At 40.1% G+C, this 25,793-nt stretch overlaps 1 protein-coding gene across 1 annotated transcript; it reads right to left on the reverse strand.

The window, feature by feature from the left end:
* Window positions 1-345: 345 nt before the first annotated feature.
* On the reverse strand, window positions 346-12,029 carry efcab14 (EF-hand calcium binding domain 14). The gene is made up of 8 exons (XM_053502905.1): window positions 11,299-12,029; window positions 6,120-6,265; window positions 5,854-5,999; window positions 5,361-5,459; window positions 5,120-5,230; window positions 3,469-3,535; window positions 3,263-3,373; window positions 346-2,121 (listed from the first exon to the last, which is right to left on the reverse strand). The coding sequence occupies exons 1-8, from the start codon at window positions 11,496-11,498 to the stop codon at window positions 1,946-1,948; spliced, it is 1,056 nt and encodes a 351-aa protein (XP_053358880.1). The 5' UTR covers window positions 11,499-12,029; the 3' UTR covers window positions 346-1,945.
* Between the last annotated feature and the right edge of the window lie 13,764 nt (window positions 12,030-25,793).

A 25,793-nucleotide genomic window follows, 5' to 3' on the forward strand; every position in this document is an offset into this window, starting at 1 on the left:
ATGATTACTGTGGTGCAAGAATGTGAAGTAGAGTTGAACCTTTACATAAGAAGTTTGAAGCCTTCTTGGGTGGCTCATTGGTGAAGGTGTTGAACTGCTGATCAGGGGGTCTCAGGTTTAAATCCCAGCACTACCAAGTTACCACGGTTTAGTCCTTGAGCAACCCTCAACTGCTGAGATTGAACAAGGAAGTAAAATGTAATGGTTATGACAACCTGGCTGTCTGAAGTTTTTTTACTTCGATATATTCCCCAACTTTACACATTCATCAATCATTATTTATACCCATTAACACACCAGAAAAAAACATCTTGTGAGCAAAAAAAAAAAAAGAGTCTGACAAAGTTTTTCGGATAAATTGCACCTTTATACATGTCACGTTAAAAAGCAACATGCCGAGCAGAAGAAGTGCGTCTGTTACGCTAAAATACACTGCTGAATATTTTTTTTATTTTACACGAGCAGGTTACCTGAACCATTCCTTCACAAAAAAAAAAAAAATCATAATTTATTAACACCAGGAAGCAGATACAAGAACCAAGCCTTGTACGAGGATCAGCCTCCGGACAGGACGTACACCTGTAACACCTGAACCGAGGCAGTGCTCCAGCTGTGGGGCTGATCCTCCGGAGAATACACAAATCATACACTGTATTTACAGTAATAAATGTGGGGGTGCGCAAACTTTTGTAAGAGTCCTGATTTGTCAGATCGTGACTAAGAACTTCCTGTTCTGGTCTTATTCCTTCATTACGTTCCTTCATTTGGTGCAAATTAAAGGTGCGGTGTGTAAGATTGTGGGGATTTTAAAAGTCAAAGCCTGTGTGTGTGTATGGCGATCACAATTTGTACAGTTGCTCGGACAATATTTTGAAATAAAAATTTAAGGCTTCTTCTGATCTTTTTCTGGCCTGTAACGTAGCTCCGCCCCTAAACTTCCTTAAAAGGCAATCCCTTATTAATCTACACCTGTAGAATTAATACTATAGACGGGAAAGATGAGAGATTCTTACACACCGAACAGAAACTGTGTGTTTCTTCAGCGTTTGGTTGTGGGTTTGAGATATCATACAAGTTGTTTTAAAGTTTGCGCACCCCTGATTTAAAATGACTGGAATGTGTGTGTGTTTGTATGTGTGTGAGACATTAGCATTATAAAAATATGTACATACATGCCTAATCAGTGTTTCATTCACTACCTGTTAAAAGTAAACATTCACCTTAAAACATCATCAGTAGCTAAAGCTCCAGACCAAAACTGAGGAGAAGAAGCAGGAAGAAGGAGTACGGATACAAACAGAGTAATCTCTTTAACCTACACACACGTTCACGCCTCACACACGTCGCTCTCCGTGTCGAGCGTGGGAGCTCTAGCTACTGCATCGGATCTTTTAAATGTGAAGTGTCACTTTTTATGTTGAAAACTTGTCCATAATACACAACAGTAACACGTCATATGTCCGATAAGCCTTAAGTGGAATATATTATTGCTACATTTTGCTAAATACATAATTAAATAGCGTGTTAAATAATGTCGAACTTGGTTTCCTCCCCGCTTGCATTGAAAAGTGTTAGGAATGTTTTTTTTTGTTTTTTTTAATTCTATACAGGAGAAAAATTACAAACACTTTAAATTGTAAATCTCTGATTTTCCGACCTGATTCTGTAATACATGTCTTGTGATTATGTATCCACACACACACTCGTACGTAAAACACCTTCGTGATTGTTAATAACAAACTGTCTGTATCACTTTGTTAGAGGTCCGCCACGGTGCCGAAGCCGGTACGAAACTGAAGTCGATTCGCTGCAGGGTGACGTGTCAAACCTCTCTGGTACAGTTTTACAGAAACTAAACAAACAAACAAACAAACAAAAACAAGGCGCTGCATTCTTGACGTTCTTTACTCCACCGACTGCGCAGTCTCTGGTTTGGTTGCAATCCTCAGAGAGCAGTGGCGGCCCGGAGCTCCTCCAGAGTGTACCTGTGGTCCATGTCTGCGTCGAACGGCTCGAGGAGACGGGAGACCGGAGTGGACGCGCCGAAGATCTTCCTCAGCTCCGGGTACGTCACGCCTTTGGAGGTGTCCTCCAGCCGAGTGTATATGAGCTTCTCCAGATCTGAGAGGACAGAGAAGGAACGTACTTATAATCAGGTGAATAGAGAAAAAGCCACACAAACGTGCTGAACTTTTTCCTTACACCACGTCTCTGCTGAATCCTCGATTCCGATGACTCGATTCAACACTAGTTCCAGTAGTTAGTTTTATATTATTGTGCTTGATCTAATACAGTAAGTCCCCAACATACGAACGGTTTCCCTTTCGAGAGCTTGTTCATAAGTCCAGTTTGTTCGTAACTGCAAATACCATTGTCTAGGTACTAGGATACTGACACAATTGGCTATGCACAGTACAAAACCAACTCTCGACCTGGTCGTTTAAATCGTGCCGATAGTTGAATGATTCATGTTAAAAGAACAAGCAATGTCTGCCTCAGTCCATTCTCACAAATATTTTCACTTTTGTCTCCACCATTATTGCTTGGCGATTCTTAGCAGTACCTGCATCATTGCCACCTACTTGCGGGATACACACTGGATGCACGCGATGATGTACCCCGGACATGTAATCCATCTATCCATGTGTTCGTATCTTCAAAATGTTCATAATTCGAATGTCCATATGTAGAGGACAAAATTTACTTTTCTGTTTTCTGAGTCTCCAGTTTCAGAGAACTTTAGAGGTCTTAAGCAAACTCAACAATTTGCAAAAAATAAAAGTTTTGACTGGACACTGCAGTTAGTAATAGTTTGTTCTCGGCTGGTGGGTTGTGAGCATGGAGTCTTCACACGTTGGAATTTTTTACTTTCCTCAACACCTTAGTTTCAAAGGTTGTTTTAGCCTGAAGACCAAACTTTAATCAGCATAATAAACAGGTTTTTGTTTTAAAAAAATAAAAAATAAAACAAACAAACAAAAAAAGCCAGAAATAAAAAAACTGTGATGAATATATGGAGTGTGGAAGAGGAGTTTTTTTTTTCTTCGTTTAAACCAGAGCAAAACACACCAGTGAGTGAAGCACAACACGAAGCACAATAAAACACCATATGGCCAAAAGTATGTAAACACCAACCTGTTCTCATACAACATGAGTGATCCAATGAAGCGTTCGCAAAAGAGCGACAGTCAGGTGTTCAAATACTTTTGGCTATACAGTGCAACAGTGTATGAACTGCATAAATCTGACATAAAGTGAAAACCTTGAGCGGAGCTGATGCCAGGAAACGTGAGAGTCTGCGGCGTGGCCTTCTCTCTCTTACTGATGAAGCGTCGCTGGCGCGCGCTGACCGGACTCAGGGACGTTGTGGAGCCTTAAGTGACGTAAAAAAGATGACGTGAGATTTCACCGACAGTACAAGACAATGAAAAAAAAAAATAATGAGATTAAAAATAACAAGATCCATACTGCCGTTTTCCGCCGATCCTCCGTTCACATTCCTGCCGTTGTCGTCCTGAGCCGGAGTCAGCGAGGCCTGCGCACAAAAAACGCTCACACGTTAGAGACTTGTAAACTGACGGTGCTTATTTAACTAATAAAAGGCGCTTCGATTCAAACCCATTTGCCACGTGTTGCAATTTTCGAATTGATTCAGTGGCACTAATGTAGTTTAATGTAAAGTTTTTTAAAGTATTAAAAACTACTCAAAGTATATAATGAACACTGAAATGCTGCGTAACTTGTACGGTTGATTGTTTAAATGCCATGGTTTGTACAAAGTGGTAATTAGTTTTTATTCCAATTGTCCGGTCTACACTTCAGTAAAGAGTAGGTACTGAACAAAAACTCCAATGCGTTTCACAATGGTGTTAGTTTTTGTTTTAATAAACATTTAACCCACAGCAGCAGCGACGAGTTTCCGAGGTGCTTATGTTACCATGGTAACGCATGGGGGACGTGACGTCTGTGCTGGTGACGATGCATGGTGTTCAGAACAGTGGATTTTTTATCTAGGGAAGTTTCCTTAACCGACATTCTCTGAACAGGGGAGTAGGGCGCACACTTTAAAGTACACTGTGGAATGGAACGCAGCCTTTCTCTCCCTGCCTGTTGCTGCTGCGGAAATGTCATACTATAGAAATTAAAATATTGAATATATTGAATGCTAATGTTGTTATAAAATATATACTATTGAAGTATGTTTAACTCGTAAGTAAATAATTTAATTAATTTTCAAGATGTCCAGTGAAATTCTTTTTGTCGTATTATTATTTAGCCTAAATTACAGCAAAGATTTATTGATTAAATTAAGTTAAAACTAATCGTGCCATATTAATGTTATGTCACCCTCGATAATAATAATAATGATTATAGATATAGAAATCACTTCGCAGAGAACTTGCTCTGACAATATTTGTAAAACGAATGCAATAAATTAGAATTTTCTTCTTCTTTTATATTTAAGGCTTCTTCTGATCTTTTTCTGGCCTGTAACGTAGCTCCGCCCCTAAACTTCTTTAAAAGGCAATCCCTTATTAATCTACACTTGTAAAATTAATACTATAGACGAAAAAAATTAGAGATTCTTACACACCGAACAGAAACTGTATTTCTTCTGCGTTCGGTTGTGGGTTTGAGATATCAGGGTTTGAGTTGTTTTAAAGTTTGCGCACCCCTGATTTAAAATGACTGGAATGTGTTTTTGCTCTCTCTCTCTCTCTCTCGGTTTGTATTTTCTGCGACAGTTGTGGTATATTTTTTAATAAGTCTCCTATTGTAGACCATTTAACATATGGATTCCAGAAGTATGAATTGATTCTGAATACAAAAACATGATCCAACAAATCGATAAAAAACACAGAAGAATAAAAAATCGATTCAGATGCATAATCGATGAAATAGCATGGATCTACTTGTTCAATTTATTCATTAAGATTGTGTGGCATGTGCGTTTTATCCATCTATAGTTACACTTAATGTTGTTCAGTGAACCTGAGACAAACTAGTCTCTCCTCCTCAGATCACTCTGATTCTCTCATGAGCCTCTGCATCGCTCTCCTTTTCTCACATGTTTTTCTCTTGACATTCTGACTCTTACATATTGTCTTTCTTTCTTTACCGTTTCCACGATCTGTTTGTTTTCTCCTTTCTTCTGGTCCTCGATAGAAATCTGGATCATCTTCACGTCGTGCTGAACGCTAGTGAGTGTGCTTCCTATTGTGGCGACACTCTGTAGGGGAAAAAGAAACCCAGACATGCACAAATTACCGAAACGTGTTAAGATGATCGGTTTCGAGGAGCACGAGAGCGTTTCCTGAGGTGAGCGGCTCTTTGAACTCGTCCCCGATGCGGGTGCGTACCTTCTGGAGCTCTTCTACGGTTGTTGGGAGAGTGATTAAATCCGATGCTGATTTGATGTTCGCCTTCAGATGGTTAACAGCCGAGTCCAGCGTGCTTATCTACACAGGAGATGGGACAGAAATTGTTTTATCTTTTTAAACACCTATTCACACACTCCACATCAGTGTTTGGTAACAAACGCATATGTTTAGTTCAGCTCACATGCTGTTCAGGGTGTTCACGTGTACACTTTGTTTTTCTTCTAATGTCACGAGTGTATTCGTATTAAAGAGCCATTAACAGGAAACCGAAGAGAGAAGAAGAAGAAGAAGTCTGGAGCAGTAAATTATGCATGAGAGTGCACTTCGGGATCTCGGTGCGGGTCGTAATACGATCGTACGCATTAGAAATAAAAAAAGCGCTGAGAGAATCAGTTCAATAAGTCGCCATTAACCTGAACTACATTGTTGTGCCATAATATCACGTTGTGGCTTTAAATCAGATTCTGCGTACCTTTTTGTTAATATCTGTAAGATTGGCCCATAATTTATTTAAGCCCCTGTCTCCGTTCTCGATGTCCTCCAGCGCTCTCTGCCTGGCCTTCAGATCCTCGCTTAGTATCGGGATTTCATGTAAGGACTGCTTCTGACTCGACTCCACTGTTAAGGCAAGGAAAAAAAAAAAAAAAAAAATACAGATGATGAAAAAAGTGCCTGTACAGTTATGCAGCCTTTAAAAGTAAAAAATATATAAATTGTGGAGTAGAAATAAAATCTCACTGGTGCGCAGTTTTTCCTTCAGCGAATCCAAATCTTCTTTAAGTGCAATCTGCATCCATATGAGTCCGGCGCACGCCATAAGGCACGCGGCCAGGACGATGAACACGCACAGCGGGTAGCACACCGAGCAGCACTGAGCCGACCCCCTGCACAAAACACACACTCAAGTGTCACACACATAGAAAAACCTCTACTCCAAGCCTTATCATCGTTTATATATATATATATATATATATATATATATATATATATATATATACACACACACACACACGTGTATGCATGTATGTATGTGTGTATATATATATATATATATATATATAACAGAATAACACATTTTACTGTGCACTTCATATCTTCTTTTACTTCTAAGTCTGTGTGTGTGTGTGTATGTGTGTGTGTGTGTGTGTGCGGCTATCATCTCTGCGCTCGAGTGTCTTTCGACTGACGCAAGATGGGTGCAAAAACTATGTTTCTATCCCCTGAGGAAAAATATTTTTCAGGATCATGATTTAATGCTTAGGTTTGGCGAGCGTTCTTTTATTCATGAGCAAGAAAAGAAAAACGAGGAAGTAAATAAAGAGGTTTAGATTCTGTCACGTGTCGAGTGTCATGTGACTCCCTGAGAGAAACAAAAGTGCAAGTCGAGATGAGTTGAAAGCTCCATGTCTATGAAGACATTTATTACACTACTTTATGATAATATTACATTACAGTACAGAACCGGAATTACTTCCTGTATGTTATCGCGATGATGATGATTAATATCATTAATATTAACTTCAAAGGCTACGACTGTATCAAAGTGTGTAACAACTGCACTCCACACGTGTATTATGGATATGTTTATTACACAGCACTTTATTGGCCGTACACCAGTTTCGACAGATGTTTATTAATTGTGGTCTGTTTTTTTTAGGAGATATCCAATAGGTGGTGCTGTAAAACCTCCAGCAACAACGTGCACATTTGAAGGAAAACGCCCTTTTTTGCAGGAGTGTTTTGTTGTCTCAGGCAAACATTAGCACCAAGACAGGTTTCAGTGACATTTGAAGACGTGGTACCACAATCCAGACTTTTATATTTTGTTTTTATAATCATGTTTACATTTTATTACATAAAAGAATTGTTTACAAATTTTTTGAAGGGCTATGTAAGTATTAAAATTTGGGTAGCTGTATAGAATAAAAAAAAATCCCTTATGTAAAAATTTTATATATAAGGTTGTTTAATTTTGTGTGCATTTATAGATAAAACAGTTTCCATTTCCCAGCAAGCAAATGGGCATAAATAACAACAATAAACACGCTGATATCACCACTAACTATTGGCCAAATAATTATTTTAAACCTCAGCAAGCGTCCCGGATATAAATTTTACAATTCATAGTACTATAGTAGTATTAGTAGTAGTACCAATATCAATCGTAATTGTAGTGATTCTAATAGTAGCAGGAACAATGCTACAATTAATGTTCTAGTAGTAGTAGTGAATAGTCATAACATTAATATTAATACTAGTAATAAAAAGGTAGAAGTAGTATATTCATTAACAGTAGTATTAATAGTGATGGCAGTCGTGTAATAATAATAATAATACGAGTACCAATAGTTATAGTACATGATAGTAATGATAGTAACAGTAGTAAGAAGTAATAATACTAGTTGTAGTAAGAAGTAATTATAGTAGCATGAGTAATAATAGTAAAGGAGACCGTAGTAGTAATAGTAGAAATAGAAGTAATAGAAGCAGTAATAGTAGGAGCAGCAGCAGTAGTGAAGGTATGCGTAAGAGTAATAGTACAGGAGCTGCTCCAAAAGTAGTATTAGTGATAGTAGTAATAGCAGCAGCAGAAGTATTAGTAACACTAGTAATAGTACTACTAGTGACAGTAGTAGTAGTTGTGATAATAGCCGTAATATTAATAGAAATAGAAGCAGTAGCAATAGTAATAGTAGTTAGTAGTAGCAGCACCAGCATCACTAGTCATAGTACCAGCAGTAACGGCATCAGTAATAATAATGTCAGTAATCTGCAATAAGTTTCAGTAATCAGGAGTGACAGTGTCAGTAATATCAGGAGTGACAGTGTCAGTAATATCAGGAGTGACAGTGTCAGTAATATCAGGAGTGACAGTGTCAGTAATATCAGGAGTGACAGTGTCAGTAATATCAGGAGTGACAGTGTCAGTAATGACAGTGTCAGTGACGTGAGCAGTGACAGTGTCAGTGACGTGAGCAGTGACAGTGTCAGTAACGTCAGCAGTAACAGTGTCAGTAACGTCAGCAGTAACAGTGTCAGTAACGTCAGCAGTAACAGTGCGAGTGATATCAGCAGTAACCGTGTCAGTGATATCAGCAGTAAACGTGTCAGTGATATCAGCAGTAACAGTGTCAGCGATATCAGCAGTAACAGTGTCAGCGATATCAGCAGTAACAGTGTCAGCGATATCAGCAGTAACAGTGTCAGTGACGTCAGCAGTAACAGTGTCAGTGACGTCAGCAGTAACAGTGCGAGTGATATCAGCAGTAACAGTGCGAGTGATATCAGCAGTAACAGTGTCAGTAACGTCAGCAGTAACAGTGTCAGTAACGTCAGCAGTAACAGTGTCAGTAACGTCAGCAGTAACAGTGTCAGTAACGTCAGCAGTAACAGTGCGAGCGATATCAGCAGTAACAGTGTCAGCGATATCAGCAGTAACAGTGTCAGTAACGTCAGCAGTAACAGTGCGAGTGATATCAGCAGTAACAGTGTCAGTAACGTCAGCAGTAACCGTGTCAGTGATATCAGCAGTAAACGTGTCAGTGATATCAGCAGTAAACGTGTCAGTGATATCAGCAGTAACAGTGTCAGCGATATCAGCAGTAACAGTGTCAGCGATATCAGCAGTAACAGTGTCAGCGATATCAGCAGTTACAGTGTCAGCGATATCAGCAGTAACAGTGTCAGCGATATCAGCAGTAACAGTGTCAGCGATATCAGCAGTAACAGTGTCAGTGACGTCAGCAGTAACAGTGCGAGTGATATCAGCAGTAACAGTGCGAGTGATATCAGCAGTAACAGTGTCAGTAACGTCAGCAGTAACAGTGTCAGTAACGTCAGCAGTAACAGTGCGAGCGATATCAGCAGTAACAGTGTCAGCGATATCAGCAGTAACAGTGTCAGTAACGTCAGCAGTAACAGTGCGAGTGATATCAGCAGTAACAGTGTCAGTAACGTCTGCAGTAACAGTGTCAGTAACGTCAGCAGTAACAGTGCGAGTGATATCAGCAGTAACAGTGTCAGCGATATCAGCAGTAACAGTGTCAGCGATATCAGCAGTAACAGTGTCAGCGATATCAGCAGTAACAGTGTCAGCGATATCAGCAGTAACAGTGTCAGCGATATCAGCAGTAACAGTGTCAGTAACGTCAGCAGTAACAGTGTCAGTGACGTCAGCAGTAACAGTGTCAGTGACGTCAGCAGTAACAGTGTCAGTGACGTCAGCAGTAACAGTGCGAGTGATATCAGCAGTAACAGTGCGAGTGATATCAGCAGTAACAGTGTCAGTAACGTCAGCAGTAACAGTGTCAGTAACGTCAGCAGTAACAGTGCGAGCGATATCAGCAGTAACAGTGCGAGCGATATCAGCAGTAACAGTGTCAGCGATATCAGCAGTAACAGTGTCAGTAACGTCAGCAGTAACAGTGCGAGTGATATCAGCAGTAACAGTGTCAGTAACGTCAGCAGTAACAGTGTCAGTAACGTCAGCAGTAACAGTGTCAGAAACGTCTGCAGTAACAGTGTCAGTAACGTCAGCAGTAACAGTGCGAGTGATATCAGCAGTAACCGTGTCAGTGATATCAGCAGTAACAGTGCGAGTGATATCAGCAGTAACAGTGCGAGTGATATCAGCAGTAACAGTGCGAGTGATATCAGCAGTAACCGTGTCAGTGATATCAGCAGTAACAGTGCGAGTGATATCAGCAGTAACAGTGTCAGTGATATCAGCAGTAAACGTGTCAGTGATATCAGCAGTAAACGTGTCAGTGATATCAGCAGTAAAAGTGTCAGTGATAGCAGTAACAGTGCGAGTGATATCAGCACTAACAGTGCGAGTGATATCAGCAGTAACAGTGTCAGCGATATCAGCAGTAACAGTGTCAGTAACGTCAGCAGTAACAGTGCGAGTGATATCAGCAGTAACAGTGCGAGTGATATCAGCAGTAACAGTGTCAGTAACGTCAGCAGTAACAGTGTCAGTAACGTCAGCAGTAACAGTGTCAGTAACGTCAGCAGTAACAGTGTCAGTAACGTCAGCAGTAACAGTGTCAGAAACGTCAGCAGTAACAGTGCGAGTGATATCAGCAGTAACCGTGTCAGTGATATCAGCAGTAACAGTGCGAGTGATATCAGCAGTAACAGTGCGAGTGATATCAGCAGTAACAGTGCGAGTGATATCAGCAGTAACCGTGTCAGTGATATCAGCAGTAACAGTGCGAGTGATATCAGCAGTAACAGTGTCAGTGATATCAGCAGTAAACGTGTCAGTGATATCAGCAGTAAACGTGTCAGTGATATCAGCAGTAAAAGTGTCAGTGATAGCAGTAACAGTGCGAGTGATATCAGCACTAACAGTGCGAGTGATATCAGCAGTAACAGTGTCAGCGATATCAGCAGTAACAGTGTCAGTAACGTCAGCAGTAACAGTGCGAGTGATATCAGCAGTAACAGTGCGAGTGATATCAGCAGTAACAGTGTCAGTAACGTCAGCAGTAACAGTGTCAGTAACGTCAGCAGTAACAGTGTCAGTAACGTCAGCAGTAACAGTGTCAGTAACGTCAGCAGTAACAGTGTCAGAAACGTCAGCAGTAACAGTGTCAGTAACGTCAGCAGTAACAGTGTCAGAAACGTCTGCAGTAACAGTGTCAGAAACGTCAGCAGTAACAGTGTCAGTAACGTCAGCAGTAACAGTGCGAGTGATATCAGCAGTAACCGTGTCAGTGATATCAGCAGTAAACGTGTCAGTGATATCAGCAGTAAACGTGTCAGTGATATCAGCAGTAACAGGTTCAGTAATATCAGCAGTAACAGTGTCGGTGACATTAGCAGTAACAGTGTCGGTGACATTAGCAGTAACAGGTTCAGTAATATCAGCAGTAATAATAATAATATCATCATCATCATCATCAGTATTTACTTGCGGAAAGCCCCGGGCCCGAGGCTCAGGCTGCGGAACTCCTCCTCATCGTCCTCCTCCCCGGAGCTGGAGGCGCTCTCGGTGTCCGAGTCCCCGGTGTCTCCGCGCAGCAGAAGCCGGTGTCCGGAGCTCTTCTTCGGCTTCTTGCGCTTCCCGTCCCCGAGTCCGATCAGCGCGTTCAGCTCCTTGCGTTTCTTCATCTTCTTCTGCGGGGTGAGCAGCGGCCCCGAGCCCGGCTTCAGGCCCACCAGGTCCAGCGTCTTCTCCAGGGTTGTCCTGCCCGGTCGGGGGAGGGGGGGTGGGGCGGGGGGCTAATACTTATACACACACAGCCTTTATGTGTTTACTCTCACCTGAGTTGGGTTAAACCGCCGAGCTAACACTTTTCCGGGTGTGTCAGCACACACACTGTCTCTCTTTCACACACACTCTCTCTCTCACATAAACACAGCGCTCTGCGACTTCACACAAAGATTCACATTCAGTTTCTGTTATTTATTTATTAGCTTTAGCCTGTTAGCCTGCTAACTCGGCTAGCTACACACACTAACGCCTGCTTTAACACGCTTTCCGCCGCTCGCTGCTGCACCCTATTAAAATTTATCACTTTAACAAGTTTATAATGATCGATACGATGAACTAAAATGACGATTTAAAATAAATACGTGAATAAAAACACCGCTTCCTTTTCCGCTCAGCGTTTTCTGCCGCACCACAGCGGAGAGGTGCTGAATGACGTCACACCGGCTGTCATGGCGATCGAGTGAACTCTTCTACACGGACAAAATAAAAGCCTTAGAAACAAACCGCATCACTGTTTTTCAGTGTTTTTATACCACACTGCGGGAGAATGGTCTAAACGTGTTCAGTCTGAAGGTGCAGATTATTTTCACGGGTCATTCTTACTGTCAACTCAACAACTGTTTCATCTGTATTGTACATATACACGTTATATCACGTAATATGTTATTTTCTTAGTGACAGCTCACACACACATCAGGACATGTAACTTACTGCACATGACCAACAGTAAAATTAACAAGAACAACACCAGCCACTACAGCAGCAATGATGACAACAACATCAACGATAAGCAGTGGTGTCAAAAGTATTCACATTTATTACTTGAGTAGAAGTATAGAGACTGTACTAGGGTTTAAAAAGACTTCTTTAGAAGTTGAAGTATCAACTCAAGCTTTTTGCTCAAGTAAAAGTGTAAAAGTACTGGTTTCAAAACTACTTAAAGTATAAAAGTAAAAGTAACGTGATGGGGGGAAAAAGCAAGCATTAAGGATAAAAGCTTAGGCTGTGCCACGGGCCTATATACTGCACTAACAGCTCATTAAAAATAAGAAAAATGCGTTGTTTTTTTGTTGTATTTTTTAACGGCCATAGTGATTTGGGAAACTGTAGTATATGGCAATTCAAAAAGAATGCATTTTAGTACAATGCCAATACATTAAAGAACCATATATGTGTACTACTGAGCATTAACATGTTTTATGGAGAAGATATGATATATATATATATATATATATATATATATATATATATATATATATATAATTCCTGTTACCTTCCTGGTGCTGTTACCTTCCTCGCTGGTGCTTTGTTGTGACTTTTGCTCGAATCTTGAGTCTCTATCACGGACATCTTCGTCTACTTATCACAACCTTATCAACCGAAAATGCTACTTTATTCAAACGTCCTTGCTGGAGTGTGTGACGTGACGTCATGTGCAGGTGCGATGGATCGCGTACCAACCAATAGGATATCGGAATGGTATGTTTATACTTCTCATCCAACCACAATCAAATTCGCACCATCCGGATGGCGCGATTTTTTCGGATCTTTTTTTTTTTTATGACAAGCTGAAATAAAATAGGAGTAACAAGGCTATTTTTTAAATGTAAGCAGTAGAAAGTACAGATAATTGCGTGAAAATGTAAGGAGTAGAAGTAAAAAGTCGGCTGAAAAATAATTACTCCAGTAAAGTATAGATACCCCAAATTTCTGCTTAAAAAAGGTAAAAAAGTATTTGAACTTCGTTACTTGACACCTTTGACGATAACAACAGCACCGCCATCAACAACAACATTAACAACATCACTACCACACTACTTAGACCACCACTATAACAACACCACCATATCTTCAAAACACTACAACTACCACCAACCAAATCACCAACAACATCGTCCCAAACAACATCGTCCCAAAACCCCTACTACTACCACCATCACCAACCACATTACCAACACTATCCCTCCAGAAACACTAATACTACCACCAACCAAATTACCAATACCACCATTCTTCCAAAACCACTACTACTACAACCACCAACAACAACCACATTATCAACACCAACATCCCCCCAGAAACACTACTACTACTACTATTATTACCAACACCAAACACATTACCAGCACCATCCCTCCAAAACACTATTACACCACCACCACCACCACCACCATGAACAACAACAATCACATTACCAACACCACTATCCCTCCAAAAACACCAGTACTACTACCTAACCACCACCATCAACAACCACACGAACAAAATAAACATTTTTACCAACACCAAAAATATTTACATGGCCATACAAAATTGTACCATACAAGTGTAACATAATTGCATACAACAGCAAACAGAGAACCAGCACCACTATGACCACCACTAACAGCAGCAATAAAACTATGACCACTACCACCAACACTAGCAGCAACACCACCACCAACAACAGCTGTAACACCAGCTTCACCAACAATATCCACCAAAACAGCAGCAACAACAATGGCAACAATACCACCAAAACCAACAACAGCAACACTCTTACCACCACTACCACTAGGAACAACAATAACACAGTAGTAGCAGCAGCATTACAACAACATACCTATTATGTACCACACTATGTTTTATTAATGTTGTTAGCGCAAATAAAATATATGAATGATTGTCAATAATAAATATGTGATGTTAATATTGATATATGTTAATACTTAATGCATTAATAGTTTGATTCATGAATAGTCATATAAATTTATATCATACGTATATAAGTAATTATACAAATTATAAAAGTTTTAATAATAATAATATTGGTAACAGTTATTGCTACCAATAATGACATATAACAATTGTGTTGGATTGACCAACACATAGTAATTATTATTAATTATAATTTTTTAATGAATTTCTTTCATTTTTGTGAAGCTGCTTTGAGACAATGACCATTGTTAAAAGCGCTATATAAATAAAATTGAATTGAAATAGTACAAGGGAAAGTCCAAGGGAAATCTACCATCTGAGAAAGAGTATGGTAGATTTACCCAAATCAGGAACGTGTGAACGTGTCTTGGAGCCATTTCTGAACACCTGCAGATTCCAATATCCGTCCAAGCACAGTTGTAATACAGTATGTACAAGTATTTGGGAGGTGTAGCCATTCTGCCAATGTCTGGAAGAAACCCAAACTGTCGTCCTCATGCTGAGAGATAATTGGTTCAGATGGTCTTGAACATCCCAGGAACCACCGAGGCACAGTCTTGCCATGAAAAGGAAGCTGCTTGAACACCACTACAGCTAAGCTACTTTTACATCACCATGGACTGGAAAGCCAAAAAAAACCTACATCTTCATGCTCAACCACAGTTTGCAGCTGACCACATGGATAATAAAAAGCCTAGAGAAGGGGAGGTTTTGCAAGAGGTACATTTTAAAAGAGTACATTTACACATTTAGGCATTTGGTAGATGCTTTTATCCAGGTCGACTGATAAAAGTGCTTTGAAGTTTTCCATCATTAAATATATCCTTACACTGGGTTAGTGGGTTACTCACTGGAAGTACCATTTATGAAACATTTTTAGAAGGATTTCATTCATTATTTTGGGTGGGTGAGGTGTGGAGGGAGGGAGGGGAGTTAACACAAATACCTAAGAAACAGATAAGTCTCTAGTCATCACATAGGGATTGCAAGTGACTCGGCTGTATAGACATCTAGACTAAGTTCATTCCACCACCTACTATAGAAGACAGGACAGAAAATGTCTAGATGAATGTCTTCCCCGACCTCTGAGAGATGGTGGCACCAGTCAAGCAGTGCTGGAGAATTGGATCGACTGTGGTGCAGTGCGGGGTGTGAATAGAGTTTTAAGGTAAGTGTGTGCTGGGCCATTTTTACCTTTTTAGTCAAGCATCACTGTTTTGTATTTGATGATGGAAGCTTCAGAAAGTCAGTAGAGGAAGCAGAGAAGTGGGGTGGTGTGGGAGAATTTATGTGAACAAAGGCAGACTTGCCAGCAGTAGTCCAGTCTTGAAGTAAATGTGAAGCATTCAACCCCAAGAACACTGTACCTACTGTTAGGCACGGTGGTGGTAGCATCATGCTTTGGGGCTGTTTTGCTGCCAGTGGAACTGATACAGTACGTTGTCCAACGTGCATAAACTAATTAGGAAAGAAGAGCACATGATTCCCTTAGTGTGATCTGTAACCTCAAATCATCAGTTGGACAGGTAAAACTTGGACGAACACGAGTGTTCCAGCAGGACAGTGACCTCAAACGCACATAAGCTGATTATGGACTATTGAAAGCAGGCTAATCTTTAACAACAATTTGTGGATTGTGCTTAAAACCGCAGGTTTGTGTCAGGAAACCAACTAATATAATATAACACTACCGATCATGCCTAGAAGAGTTGTCAAATATCCAGCCAGAATTCTGTCAGAGGCTTGTCAACGGCTATCAAACGCATCTGCTAACCAAATATTAGGTGTGCTGCATGTTTAATTTTGGCACTGTATTGATGTCAGAAAACCCCAAAACAAATTTAAACCAGTGTAACAAATTCTTGTGGGTTTTCTTCTATTAAATATGGATGTTGTACAATCATTCTGCCCAGTATTGCCATAATAGTCACATCATTGTGAGAGTATGTAAACGTCTCGCTGTAACTTTATACTAAGAACCTGAAATTGATAAAACTTTCAATTGTAAATCGAATTTTTGTCCACCAACCAAAACAAGGTCACTGTAATGTTGGTCTCCGGCATTTTCGAGCAGCGCAAACATCCGAGAGAAACGGTGAAACGTTGCGATTACAAAACTTCTGTCAAAACTGTGACAAAGTCCGTAAGGAAAAACAGAGCAGCAGTGAAGGAGGAAAAACAGAACAAACACAGCATAATTCCTAAATAGCAGGAGACATAAATGTAAGCCACAAATGCTTTCCTAGCCATCTGGAAGCATATAAACTGTTTAAGAGAAATGACATTAAAGTGTGATGGCTGTGTTGCCAGCTGGCTGAAATAAACTAAACCAGTAACTTCTAATGAATCGAAATGATCTCAAACTAAATATCCAATACAGCAGATGTTTTGAAGCCCAAGTTAGCAATTTAGGCATTAAAGTAGAAGTGAGAATAAAACAAAGTCCCGGTTTGCGGTATCATATTGCGCAGAGCACGGGCATTAAAGCGTAGAGCAATGAGTAATGGAAGGCTTGGGTTTAGAGCTCCCTGTGCCTCAGACATGCTGGAGTGGTTTGAGTGATCAGATTGAAATATGTCTCTTGGCTTCAATGTGGGCTTTCATTTTTCTGTCAATAATCCATCCAACCAGATAGAACCCTGATATTCATGAAATGACCCCAGTGTAAACAGGGTCTGTGTTTATGTTTGTGTAATCAGTGCAATTTGAAGGAAAGGTGTGATTTAAGACAGCCAGTGTTTATTGATTAATTTTATACCTCAGCATTGTTGGATTCTTAACGGCTCTATAAATTTCAGTACGGAGCCATACAATCACTGGTATTACATTTTACATGATTGCTATATGTGTACATGCTGTGTTTACGGTATGTACGTATCTATATTTTTTGATACTCTGCTGCTTTATGTGGTTAACATTCGTGTAACTATAACTCACAGTATATATATATATATATATATATATATATATATATATATATATATATATATATATATATATATGTTTGTTCCTGGAAGTGCCTATGAACATAGTCTGTAAGGTTTAGTTACTCGTATTGGAACTGAGATACAATACGATAAGATAAGATGGATATTTATTGATCCCGAGAACTACATGAACAGAAATTATAATATTATACATTACAGTATAATATGTAACCAGACCAAACCAAATAAAACCATGATATATGAATGCCCTGCATTAATAATTTTCACCTTAAGAACTGAAATGTTGCAAGAAATTTGCCTCGGCGTACAACGCATTTTCAGCATACCAGCGACCGAGCCGAACTGAACGCTTTCGATATTTACATCTCATAAATCTTCGTCTCCTCTAAATGGTTTAATTATTTTTATATGCAAAAATATGATTAAAGTGTTGGAAATATTGCTAATATTTTTTTGGGTAGTTGGAACGCATTGTCTGTAATTACATAATATATATCTATCTATCTATCTATCTATCTCTCTCTCTCTATATATATATATATATATATATATATATATATATATATATGTGTATATATATATATATATATATATATATATATATATAATGCTCAAGTTATATATATAACTTGAGCATTATATACAGTGTGTGTATATTATTTATTTATTTATTTATTTATTTTTGTATATATACTGTATATGTATATGAAACTAAGTAAAATCCTATTCTTAATCCATAGGGGGTTAATATGATGTTGGCCCACCCGTTGCAGCTATAACAGCTTCAACTCTTCTAAGAACATTTTCTACAAGGTTTAGGAGTGTGTTTATGGGAATTTTTGACCACAACCATTCTTTAACCATACCATACAACAGTCATGTTGGAGCAGGGGCCATCTCCAAACTGTCACAAAGTTGGGAGCAATAAATTGTCCATATTTATATATGTACAGAGTCAGCCAAAAAAATGTATAATGTATATTATATTAATATAAAATTTATAATATTATTATCATCATATTATCATAATAGTATCATATATACGTATCAATATATAACATATAGCAATATATTTTACATTGGAATATTTATAGAACTTTTCTTCAAGTGTGTTTAATTTTTTTTTGGGCTGACGCTGTATATATGGAAATTAACCAGCATGCACAATGGTGTGTATATTGCGAGGGCACATTGTGCAATATTGTGCACACTGCTCATAAGGTGGTCTGGCTGCCCAAAGGATAAATATTTATACAGTGGATGTAAGGCCTCATCAAACACAAGAAGGCTGACAGTATCCTGGTTTATAATGGTAAACGTAGCCTTGTTACTTTCATAGTTGTAAGTTGTACGTAGATCACTAATAGATGTGATTATGTTTACTTAACAGCAGATGGCAGCATTATGAAGAAGATGGCACACAATCCAAGAAAAAAACAACAACAACTACATCATCCCAGCCCTCAGGACATCTGTGGAAAATCTTTAAGCCTTAAGAATCCTTAGGATTTGAAAATAAGACAAGACGTGATAAGATACCAATCTGATATCATCTTGTGAAGATGATTGTGGTTTGAGCCTTGAAGACCGAAGATGTCAACATTTTTAGGGATTTAATATGTCCTGTGGACGTCCCTGATAACTGTATTACAAATATACATTAGTGCCTGTGTATTTATGCTCAGAATGAGGTTTCTTCATTTCAGTTATCGTAAACAGAAACGTGTAAACTTTTATTACATAATTGGTTACAGGTTAGAAAAATAATCGATGCAATCAAGTGATAAACCCAAGAGTAAGATGTTAATGTAGTAACACCGCACGTAGCTTAATTATCTCCATTCCTCTTCTTAACAACTTTTTCTTTTTAAGCAAAGCTCTTATATTAAATACATTATTCAGTCCAGCAACAGCTTTTATACAAATACGCGGTCATACACTCTAACCGTTAAGAGTTGATTTAATCTCAAAGTAATATTTATCCTGGCTCGCCATTTAAGAACGAGGTAGACGCGATTGCAGCTGGATCTCACTGCTGCCTTTATTCATTGCTGAACGTGAATAAGCATCGTGCATGAGATATGTAGGACACAGTGCATATATATATATATATATATATATATATATATATACTGAATATGGCTTACATTCTTTGCTATACTAGAAATATTGTAGAAATTGTACAGAGTTAATCTACTCATATATTTTATATGAGTTTAATATACTGTATGTACTATGAATCATGTGCCATTTTAAAGACAGATCTACATGTTAAACTATATAACTGCACAAAGTATCAGTGGAGACCACATCATTACAAGACAAATAGATCATGCGACTCTTTCTCTACCACTTATAATCCTATACATTCAACTATAAATGTTCATAACTGCACATTCGATTCTCTCCTTCAGCTTCTCTCCATACCACCCAAACACCCTCCCTATAGCTTTAAAAATGTGCAAAAGAGTCTGCGGCGCATTATTTATGCTTGTCGTAACCAACTTGCGCTGGTGCGCTCACACACCCACAGACAATCTATTCCCCCTATAATACCGGCAGCAGTTCGTTGACAGTGGCAGCGGTGATGCATGTGCTAAGTGGGTGTCCTCACTCTGTCAGCGCTCAGGTTCAGCTCTCTCGAACACTCCCTACGGCGAGCTTTCTGCGGCGGCTCACTTTATCTCGTCTCAGCCAGAATCTATCAGAGCTCTGTGGGGGTAGCAGCTCCTGAAAGCCCTTTATAAATCCAATCTGTGATAGGTTTCACTGAAGTGTTTATTAAAAAAAAAGAGGAACACCCAACAAAGCTCAAGGCTCTAGCAAAGCCTCCTCAGCATGACTTGGACTGTTCAAAAGACATCCCGTGATGTGCCTTCATCATTTCCTTTTTATAGGGTGGAAGATGAGAGGAGGAGGAGGAGGAGATGGATGCATTGAGATGAGACAACGAGGTCAATGTGGTTCAGAAGGTATCTGATTAAGCACAAACACCTGTTTTCACACTTTGTTCGCCGCTGGGGTCCTTTTAGCCTCCTTCAGACTGATCCCTGTGTTTAGCAGACGTCGGAGAGGAAGTGCTCAAGTGTCTGTGATGAATAGACCCCGCAAGGTCGGATTGCTAATTAAAATGTTTTTTTTTTTCCTTCTTCTGATGTGCACTTGTGAATGTAGATGATCACGGACCGGGTGGCACATCATGCCTTTTCCTGTGGCTGCACTGCACGTATGCCACCTCGCCAGGTTTCATCACCTTAGACACTCATTAAGTTTGCATTTTAATGTTTCAACAGGGCAATTAATTCCTTTCATAGCACAGGACTGTGGAATTCTCAAATATACACAGCTTTGTCCATCCATCATTTACACCTGTGTAGGGTCAGAGGGGGCATGGAGCTCATCCAAGGGAACTAAGGGCACAGCCTGGATCGGTGCCAACTCATCACAGCACACAAACACACACATAACCAATCATACATTATGGGAAATTTGAATGCACCAATCAGCCTACTTGGAGGAAACCCACCAAACACGGGGAGAACATTCGAACTCCACACACACACACACACAGAGCGGGGTAAGATTCGAAACCCAACCCTGGAGATCCAAGGTGACAGCCCTAACCACAATGTGCCGGCACAAATTTTTTTTGAGACAAGATAAAAACGTAATAAAAGTGGATTAGCCCTTGGCTTTGGGAGTCTGACAACCAAGATGTGAGACCTGGGTCTGGATAAAAGGGTAAAAAAAGAAGCTGTAAAGATTCATGTATATATAAATATTACAAATATTACATTGATCGAATCTACACCGACTTCTCTGGTGCATTCCAGGTGAAATGAAAATCATACATCATTCAAAATACATCATCATTAAAAACAAATCGTGTATCCGCTGTTCTGTAAAAACCTTTTCATTTTTGTTCCTACAAAATACGACCACCTTGGGGTGCTGTGTGTTCATGAAATAATCACAAAGTGTATTCAAAGTGTATTAGTAATGCAGTAACACACTCGATTCTTCACGTCGTCTTTCGCACAGACTAATTCAGATGCAGGAAGTGAAATAGGACGTCTGAAATTATATAATATATACACCGATCAGCAATAACCTTTTCACTGCATAACATTAACACTGATTATCAATTATGTACCAGGAAACCGGTGACAGGACCATGCGCAGCCAAGGCTCACCCATACCCAGGGGGACCAAAGACTAGACCGACCGGTCTGATCCCACAGAAAAGCAATCACCCAAAAGAAATCACTGAAAAAGGTCAATGCTGGACACGAAACAAGGGCACCAGAACAACCAGCACGATGAGCACGCCGAGCCGGCTTAAAAATGTCCACGGTTCGATCGAGCATCGGATGCGCCAGATAAAGAAGTCTGATTTGAGGAGGCCCCGCCCTGCAAACCACGGCACAGAATGGATCTGCTGCTAATGTCCTGGTACCAGACACCACAGCACACTCCAGAGGTCTTGTGGCATCATCAGCCCAATACTCCATACTGGGCATGATGTTTTCCATTGTACTATATCCATTACTATGTTTAACCTTAATACCCATATATAAATAGCACACTCTGATACTCTGAAGAAGCTTGATAGGATTCATCTGGGTGTGATTCAGCAGCAGCGAGAGAGCTGACGAGACATTGACGACGCATTATGGCTTCGCCATATTTCTTATTCAAATCACAACATCCACTAGGGGTTTGTGTGTAAGTGTGTGTTTTTTTTTTAAAGCAAGTTATTAAATAATGTTTTGCTGGGGCGATCAGACTCGGGTGTTACCACGCTGCACGATGATTGACTGCGTCATATCCAAGAGCGATCTCCTCTCGTCCATAGAATTGAGAAGTCAATCAAGTTTAAACGTTTCCATTCAAATGCACTGTATGAGCGCTTATTCATTGACGTTACCGACAGAAAGAAATAAAAGTTGTGACTGATCACTTCTACTAAGTGAAATATATAAATTTCATTCATAATTATGCACTCATTTTTCTATTTGGTTTTGATTTAATCTTTTGACAAATGAAGTGTCTCTGCAGCTCCGAACTCAAAGCGACACAGATGATTTGTTTGTCTTTTAATAGCTTTCAAATGCGTCTGATGAAAATGCTAATGTGTTTGGTTGTAGGTGGATTTTTTAATGATGTAAAAATAGATAAACCAAGGTCATTAACTATTAAAGTATCAAGACCAGAGCAAGAGCGAAATATTTTTTATTTTCATGCCAAATTTTTTATTCAGCTCACCATGTTCTTGCCCTTATTATTCTTCAAGTCGAATACAGCAGTGCTGTAGGCTTAAAAAAAAAAAAACACTTTCCATACAAACTCTGTGTCAAAAACGTGTTAAGGTCTAATAATGGAAAAGAAAAAGGAAAAAGAAGAAACAAACAGAAAACAAAATCCTAACCTTGGGGTTCTTAAGTGATTGGCCTTCATGGAGTTACACAATACTGAAATTCCTGTATGTTTTTCCCTCAATTGCTTTATTTGCATTTGTTTGCTTTTTTGTAAGATAGAAGCATTTGCCAGTGCCAAAATATAAAACTTTGCGCCTCTCCCGATGAGCAATTGAAACGATATATGCGATCAGATATAAAATTAAAACCACTGCCAGGTTAAGTGAATAACATTGATTATCTCATTAATTGTTAATTAGGAAGAAAGTGAACAGTCATTTCTCTAGGGTTGATGTGATAGAAGCAGAAAAGCAGTCAGAGCGTCAAAGCAACTCCATTGACAGGTCTAGTAGGGTGTTCCTGGTATGCCGTGGTCAGGACATACCAAAACTGGTCTTATGCTGACTCCCGTCCTCCACCAAAAACATCTACACTGGGAATACTGCACCATGGAACAATGGAAGAGGGTGGCATCTAAAATTCTCTCTTTCATTGCTCTGCTTTTCCTAACTTAGTTGTTCCTTAAATCCCAACCATCTTATAAGGAGGGCACAGGCTTCCGACTACATCCGTTTCGAGCACTGACTCAGTAACCTGGGCAAGAAATGGCTCCAGAATGCACTAAGGGAAGAAGGCAAGCCGGGAAAGGCTGCTTGATGATCTGGACAATGTTCTCCTGGAAACACCTTGGATCCTGGAGTTCATATGACTGTCACTTTGACACGTACCACCTATCAAAACAATGCTGCAGACCTTTCAGCAGGAGAATGTGACCTGACACACTGCAAAAAATGTCCAGGAATGGTTTGAGGAACATGAGAAAGAGGTTAAAGTGTTGACCTGACCTCCAAATTCCCCAGATCGCAATCTGATCGAGCATCTGTGCAATGTGCTGAACAAACAAGTCAGATCCTTAGTGGCCCCACCTAACATCATACAGGACTTAAAGGATCTGCTGGTAATGTCTTGGTGCCAGACACTGCAGCATGTCTTCAGGGGGCTTGTGGAGTCCAGGCCTCACAGCATCAGGGCTGTTTAGTTGGCACAAAGGGGACCTTCATGATATTAAGTAGGTGGTTTTAATGTCATGGCCGGTTGGTGTAAATGGTCAAAAAGCAGGTTTAAAAAAAGAAGAAATCATGGCATTGGTGGCCCAGTGGTAGGTTTCTGACTGGCCGTGTGGAAGGCAGAGGTTCAATTCCCACCCAATGACCAAACCATAGCCACTGGATGCAGTGTCGTTCCCAAGGGAGGGTTGCGCAATGAAGGGCGTCTAGTGTAAAATCAAGTTGTGCCAAGTTGTATGCCGATTATATGGTCCACTATAGTATGCAGATTATATGCTTTAATAACCCCTCTTGGACGGGAGCAGCTGGAAGACTAACAACAACATCAGATTCAAACACCTGAAATTTATCTATAACTTATCACCTTTTGACAAAGTGGGTTGAAATGATGTTCACTGAGTCTTGAGGTGAGCACAGGATCATCTTTATGATTACATCAGCAGTTTTCAGGTCTCAATCTACAAAAGGTGAGACGTGGATTTAAAGCATTTTATGGGCAACCATGTGAAACCGTTCACACCAGCCGAGAGCGAGCGGCAAGAACTGGAACTCCAAGCAAAAGAAGAATCAGAATGAATCAGGCAGATCCAGAGGAGAGAGAGAGAAATACAACCGCTTTAGAAGCAAACACCAGCATCACATCGGGCAGCGGGAGTGCACATACAGCCTGACAGACACAGAGCAAGAGAGAGAGAGAAAGATAGAGGAAGAGATAAAGTGGACAGATTATTAGATATGCTCTTGACCTATAGTACAACAAAAGGTTGTACACTGTGAGAGAGCGTAAGCGGGCACTCGGGCAGGTCTAATAGAGAGAGAGAGAGAGAGATAGAAGGTAGCACAGGCATCAGGGCACCCTGGGACATAAAACATCCCACCACTCCATCATCAATAAACTTGAGTGAACGCTTTCTTTTCCAAGAAACCACTCTTGAGTTATTGCGGCTGCATTTGGTCTTAATATCAGTCTCTAGAACTCTTCCTCCAGGTGTTGGCTGCGAGTGCAGACACAAACACACACCTGCATCCAATTTACCCATGCACAACACTACTGACGCTGCAACTTTTTTACTTTATCTACCTACCTCACATTGTCTGTGCTTATCTGGATTGTTTTTTTTTTTATACCCTGTTTATTCCACATTTCACTCCAGCTCATGTCATGAATTACTGATATCTCATAACACAATGCTCTCATCTCTGTATGTCTCTGAACTTACGGCGGTTTTTGAATCATACCTGCAACCTTTCCTTTTCCAAACATTACAAAAGTTAAACTATTATTATTGTTGGTAACGCATTCTATTACTGTTTTGTACTTTATTCAAAAAGAGTGTGAATGCTCATGCATGCAAGGATTTTAGCCTTGCATCTCAGCACAGATGTTTTGCATACAGTGTAACATTAGAGGTGATTATGGACTGCTTATGGGTCTCAGTGGAATTGTTATTTCTGCTGCTTTCAGGTTGTCCTGTGACGGCTGGCTCCTCCTCCTTATCATCCTGGCCCCTGTTCCTCCTCCTCCTCATCCTGACCCCTCCTTCTTCTTCTGACTCCTCCACCTTCTCCTCCTCCTCCTCCTGACCCCTCCTCCTTATCCTCCTGGCCCCTCCTCCTCTTCCTGACTCCTCCTCCTCTTTCTTCTGATCCCTCCTCCTTATCCTCCTGGCCCCTCCTACTCTTCCTGATTCCTCCTCCTCTTTCTACTGACTCCTCCTCCTTATCATCCTGGCCCCTCCTCCTCTTGCTGACTCCTCCTCCTCTTTCTCCTGACTCCTCCTCCTCTTTCTCCTGACTCTTCCTCCTCCTTATCCTCCTGGCCCCTCCTCCTCTTCTCCTCCTCCTGGCTCCTCCTTCTCCTCCTCCTGACTCCTCCTCCTCCTCCTGACCCCTCCTCCTTATTCCAGCTCCTCCTGGCTACTCCTGCTCCTGATCCTGACCCCTCCTCCTTCTTCTCCTGACTCCTCCTCCACCACATTTATTTAAAAATAAAAAATGTCCAAAACATTTATTCTTTTATTTCTACAAATGTGTGTATGTGTTTTGTTGAGGAATTGATTCTG

Source organism: Clarias gariepinus, chromosome 1, assembly GCF_024256425.1.
Source record: "Clarias gariepinus isolate MV-2021 ecotype Netherlands chromosome 1, CGAR_prim_01v2, whole genome shotgun sequence".
In the NCBI taxonomy this organism is placed as follows: Eukaryota; Metazoa; Chordata; class Actinopteri; order Siluriformes; family Clariidae; genus Clarias; species Clarias gariepinus.